The 5669-nt window shown below is 42.4% G+C and overlaps 1 protein-coding gene across 1 annotated transcript in view; it reads right to left on the bottom strand.

Moving 5' to 3' along the window:
* Positions 1 to 5457, bottom strand: part of xpc (xeroderma pigmentosum, complementation group C) — a 10487-nt gene extending 5030 nt beyond the window's left edge. Inside the window, exons 1-7 of the mRNA XM_076276691.1 lie at positions 5207 to 5457; positions 4357 to 4659; positions 3065 to 3173; positions 2161 to 2245; positions 1742 to 1899; positions 1283 to 1403; positions 31 to 120 (exon numbers count right to left, since the gene is read on the bottom strand). Of these exons, the coding sequence (XP_076132806.1) occupies positions 31 to 120; positions 1283 to 1403; positions 1742 to 1899; positions 2161 to 2245; positions 3065 to 3173; positions 4357 to 4659; positions 5207 to 5327 (987 nt within the window). The 5' untranslated portion in view covers positions 5328 to 5457. The remainder of the gene's footprint in view (positions 1 to 30; positions 121 to 1282; positions 1404 to 1741; positions 1900 to 2160; positions 2246 to 3064; positions 3174 to 4356; positions 4660 to 5206) is intronic.
* Positions 5458 to 5669: the final 212 nt, after the last annotated feature.

Below are 5669 nucleotides of genomic sequence, written 5' to 3'. Positions count from 1 at the left end.
GCAGCCTGTGGTTGCTAAGGAGACAGGTACCTTGGCAGGGGGCGGTTTGATTGGCAGGGGCTGCAGAGAGAGCACCAGCCTGCAGAACAACTGTAGTGCCCTCAGCACCAACAGGAATAACTACAGAGAGGAGAGGATAGAATGGGTCAGAGGTCAAACCTACAAACCACTACACACCTGCTCAGTCAGCATGCCTACTAATGACACCTGAGAAATGCAGTTCTTCAGCATCAGACAAAGACAATGAGGGATCCTTAGATCTAATGTTGCATTACAGACAACTCGGAGGTCAGATATTTCCTCCCAATTTCATTCCAGACAAACTTGGAGGTCAAGAATTCTGAACTCCTACTTGAAAAAAGTACAATAGAAACGCCACTTGATGTTGGGGTAAGTCGATCTACCCCAACTTGAGCTGGAAGAGTAACTGGTCAAGCAAAACACGACCAACATCATGGGTTAGGGGGCACACTAACAAATGGTGGAAATGTGTATCTGCAAAGTATTTAAGCTGCTTTAGGTAAGTGTGTAAGTGTGTGCACGCACTAAAAAGAGTGTAAAAGTTGAAATATAACATCCAGTTAAATAAAACTTATTAAAATATACATTACTATTATGTTTGTTTGAAATCTATTACAAAACTAATGTTTGCTTCATCTGCAGTGTACTGAATGTAGATTTCCTGTGTGTGTATCATGCTGGCCACAAAAACACTATTCACATTCACTTATTACACGGCTCTTCATAGTGCTGCAGAATGCTCCATTCACTTGAATGGGCCTTCCCAACGTTCGGCGGTCTGCTAATTCTGAATAACAGACCGTTGCTAAGTATAACAGACCGCTGTCAAGGAAAATGGGCTTTGTGCTTCTAAGTCAATTCTTTCATATCACTACGCAAGCATTGGAACTTCATTCAAAAGTAAAAGCAGACGGTTGATCAGCTGTGTTCTAAAGAATGTTTGATTCAAGTTCAGCGTGTGTTACGAACTATTTGTTTCTCAGCAAAAGCCATGATGAAACGGTAACAAATAGGCTATAGCCTAGGCTATGTAGGCTAAAGAGTCATATCGTGGGGAGTTTATTGTGTCGTTTTGGTAAGTAGCCGTGTAATAAGCGGGATAATGTATAGAACGCCGGTCATTGTCGGGAGATAGGTCCCTTCAGGGCGGAACAAGACCCCTCCGCTGCGCGTCGGGGTCCGGTTCGCCCTGTCGGGACCTATCTCCCGACAATGACCGGCGTTCTATACATTATCCCTTACATATTCTACTCAGTCTTACGTGAGTCATCTCCTCATGGTTTCTGGCGGTCAGACTCCCCAGCCTCCTCTCCAGGACCGTCCTCAGCTCCTGGCCTCTCTCCTCGGGAAGCTCCGGGTTCACTGTGAAGGTGGTCCCAAACCTGCCAAGCGGGTGAAGGTGTCAATGTGCTCGTGTTGTGAAGTATGTAAGGCTCTGTACAGACTGTGACAACAAATTTCCCTTGCAAACAGCCAATCAATCAATCAATCAATCAATCAGTCAACCAACCAACCAACCAACCAATAGGTGCTATACTTCAAAGGTGGTGTAAATACAGTATACATACATGTTTGCATTAAAGCACAGAGTAGACATATGTGGTGGATGAAAATATATACTCGTTGGTTTGATCCGACAGAGGACACACAGAAGTTCACATACTATAAGAGACATGCAGAAACTGACAATTCCGCAGGAATAGTACACAAGCTCACTTACCACTTCGACAGGTCATTGAGAAATAGTGTGTCGACCCGATTCGGGTTAACCGCTATGAAGTGGGAGGGCAGTAGTGACAAAGTAATGGCTATGAGATCTGGTTCTCTGCACACACTGTTCCGGAATATTCCATTGGCCAGCAGACACAGCAGATGAACCTGGGACACACAATGCAATACAAGTGTTAAAGTTGTGACAACACAAGAGAAAAATAATAAAGCAGACCTAACCCAGAACAAAGGTGTAGACTTACCAGAGTGCAAAATACAGAGTAAAAAGTAAATTATAAAAGCTTTTCGTCATTGTATAGATAAATTAATAACAGAGACTTATTGTTGGCAGATCAGAGCCAACTCATCCATAATTTCACTCAAAAGTCCTTATTACATTAACCAGTTATTCAGGGCAGAAGAATTAACCTTGTGCGTGTCTTCTATTAGGTCCTTGTTAAAGCGGTTCATCATGCGACGCAGGTAGTTCTCAAACTCGGTCTTCCTCTTCTCCCTGAAGACACAGGAAATGAGACTGGCTGCTAAAGTGACTTTGGAGAGACTGCAGAGTTATCAGCACTACAAGATAGTGGAAGAAAACTCAGCACAGAGAAGCAGTAAGGCATGGACGAGTTTTATCCTGAGCTTTGGCTATTGATAAACGTGTCTAGTGTTATCTGTGACATAAGAAAGTGTGAAACTTTTAGGAGTTGTAATATTCCTTTAAAAAAAAAAAGCTTGAATAATATTTACCAACATATATCCTGACTTTCCAACCCACTATAAACAAGATATATGCACATTTTTAAAGTATGCATTTAATAACTTTTAAGACCTTTTCAGAACCCGTAAAAAGGAAAAAATATTATCATTACTACGAGTGGTATTAACTTATTCTATGTGAAACCCATAGCACGTCTTCCATCAATGTAGCCTATTGAGAGATAGTGCTAAAAGCAGCCATATGACTTATAGTGGGGACTGGAGGCTTCACTAGACCTTGTTCACTAGTCATTGCTGAAATAGTCATTGTTGTGGGATAGGCCAGCAAAATAAACTAACTGTTCCAGATCAAATGTAATGCCCGCCCTCCTACAATTCAATACATTTTAAGACATTTGTAGATCTTAAATATAAAACACTACTTCAGATGTTTTAAAGACTTTTCTAACAATCCACGGGGACCCTGTTTAAAATGTATCAGTTAAAACTAGTCCCAAAAAAACTGAAAGGTATAGCAGAAATGACCGCCGCTTTGTGGGGATATGGTGATGTAAGTGAAGTTTGTGTGTGTGTGTGTGTGTGTGTTTTACAAGCATGTCAAGTTTCTCACTTCTGTTGTCTCTTGCGGGCGATGTCTGGGGTTTCAATCTCAATCTCCACAGGCTGAGACGGAACCGCTGGTTCCACAGGAGCAGCAGGACCCAACGGCTCTGTGAGCTCTGGGGAGAGGAAGCAGAGGAGGAGGAAGGGACAAAGGAAAGATGAGGATGAAGAGAAAATGTCTGTCAACAAACAGATAGATAGATAGATAGATAGATAGATAGATAGATAGATAGATAGATACTTTCTTGATCCCTAGAGGAAATTCAAGTAAGATAGATAGTTGGATATAAGATATCCAACCAGACATAAACACAGCAACAACAGACAGACACATAATTGTTACCATAACTACGGGAGGGTCAACCAGAGATGCCCAGTGAGCGTATCCTTCCTCCCATCTTCATCTTACACACCCTCAAGCCACTGGCAGTCCTGGCTCGTCTCCTGCCCTTGGCAGGCATATTATTTTACATCTCTGACCTGAATGACAATGATGTCTCTTTAATTACGCATCAAGCTCTGTGGGGATGTCTCGTTAATTACGCATCATGCTCTGTGGGGATGTCTCTTAAATTACGCATCATGCTCTGATGTTGCTCATGTTGCGAAAACCTGCCACTGAACATAGCTATTTACATCTATAGGCTCCAAAAATGTTTTCTTAATTGAACTATTTCTGATATAATAACATTATATAAATAACACACTTAGCATGATACAGACCCTGCAGGAAGACCCTGCAGGACTGTCACCAACACCTGCCGAAGGTTTGGGAGCACCAGAAGCATGCACCTCTGGCCACCTTAGCCTAGATGACAACAGCTCACACAGACAAAATGTGCACTGGGAGACAAAATAGCTAATAAAGTGTATGGATGCGTATTTGTAAATTCTGCATGCTGGGGTTTACTTTTAACCTGCACCTTCCCTGTCTTGTGTCCCTGTCTAGTCTTCATCTAGGCTCACGTCAACCAATACCAGTTATTAAAGCTAGTGCACTCTTAAATACACACACACACACACACACACACACACACACACACACACACACACACACACACACACACACACACACACACACATGGTCTGTGTAGCTGACACAAGGGAACAATGACTTGCTAGACAATCTTAATTGAAGTCACATTCACCCCAGCAGAAGAGGACACCTCTAGGAGACACAATGGCCACCCTTCAGGAGTGCAATCAGCACCCACCACAGGGGTGAGAGAACACCACTGATGGTGATACTACATACACTCCGACTCTGCACTGACCACATAGCACAGCACAGACACTAACCTTCCACCTCCTCCCAATCGCCATCTTCATCACTGTCATCCTCACACTCCTCATCGTCTTCCTCTTCTTTTTTGGTCTCAGTTTTCTTCATCCCTGATGCAACAGCAACAGCAGGTACAATGAAGTCATCATCATCATCTTCATTGTTGTTATCAGCATCGACATTCATGGTTTCAGGCTCCCTTTTCATTGGCTGGTCCTGAAAGTATTTGCTGGTGTGCTTCTTGGCAGAGGAACTGCCTGCTTTCTTGGAAGTTTGGGATTTGGCTTTGGATTTCTTGGGGACCTCCTTAACCCCATTTTCTGAGAGGAGAAGACCATGCATGGTTACCTATTTTATATAGTCTATGATGGTTACGTATAGGACACACCCACTATGTTTTAGGTACTCTAAAGCCAAAACATGAATACAACTGAACTGATACCTCAGGAGGCTCATATATTGGTTTATTGTAACGCTTTTTCTTTTGTGAATGCACAGCATTTCAGGACATATGCAAGGGCAGTCATGCAGGGGTGCAAGCCAGCTGCAGCACTCGCACCTGCAACCCCCTGACCTAAATTGCCCTGCTAACGTGATGCAGTGTGAAAGGGGGATGAATAAATAAAGAATTATGAGTGAATTATTTTCATCAATTTTCTCTCAAGTTACCTCACTAACGATGGTGATGTGGACTTAACAAAATATTGTTCTTGTCGGAGTAGGTTAACTTTACCTAGCACTATGCAAGTCTGGTCGATTAATCTATTGGCATACCGTTACTATTTATAGTCTTAATTTAAAGACGAAATGTTGCAATATCTGTGTACCAGGGTAACGTTAGTGGTTATCAAGGATCAGTTACGTTACCTGCAATCTTCTGAGATATCTTTCCTCTCCCGACTTTGCCCTTTGCTGCTGCTACTTGCTTCAGTTTCTTTGTCGTGTCACTTTTCACAGCAACATCTGCTGGTCCCTTATGTTTGGCCATGCTGACTATCCGATATCACAGTGTATCAGTGGTTGGTCATGGCATACACATAACACGCTGGTACTACAGTAACAGGATAAAACTACATGCACAAGTTGTGTAATTTCATGTCCGCTGATTATTCAACACACATCTATCTCATGGAACCTTTGTTGTGTTTTCCGTACTACTCGGTATGCTACAATGGCCCACATAATCTACGTCATATCCGTAGAGTATGTTCAAAACATCCTGTTGAAAAGAGTGTAGCGCGAAATAATAATGACAAGTTGCTCGATGGGAGATTCAATTTGAAGGCAAAAGTAAATGTGGTTTTAGCCGTTCTATAATTGCAATGTGCTT

Source organism: Alosa pseudoharengus, unplaced genomic scaffold (genome assembly GCF_046254945.1).
Source record: "Alosa pseudoharengus isolate Yale_2024_CS ecotype anadromous, Long Island Sound unplaced genomic scaffold, YU_APseudo_1.1 YU_APseudo_1.1_scf_9, whole genome shotgun sequence".
Lineage (NCBI taxonomy): Eukaryota > Metazoa > Chordata > Actinopteri > Clupeiformes > Clupeidae > Alosa > Alosa pseudoharengus.
Note: the sequence above shows the minus strand (reverse complement) of the source record. Positions and strands in the feature narration are given on the sequence as shown.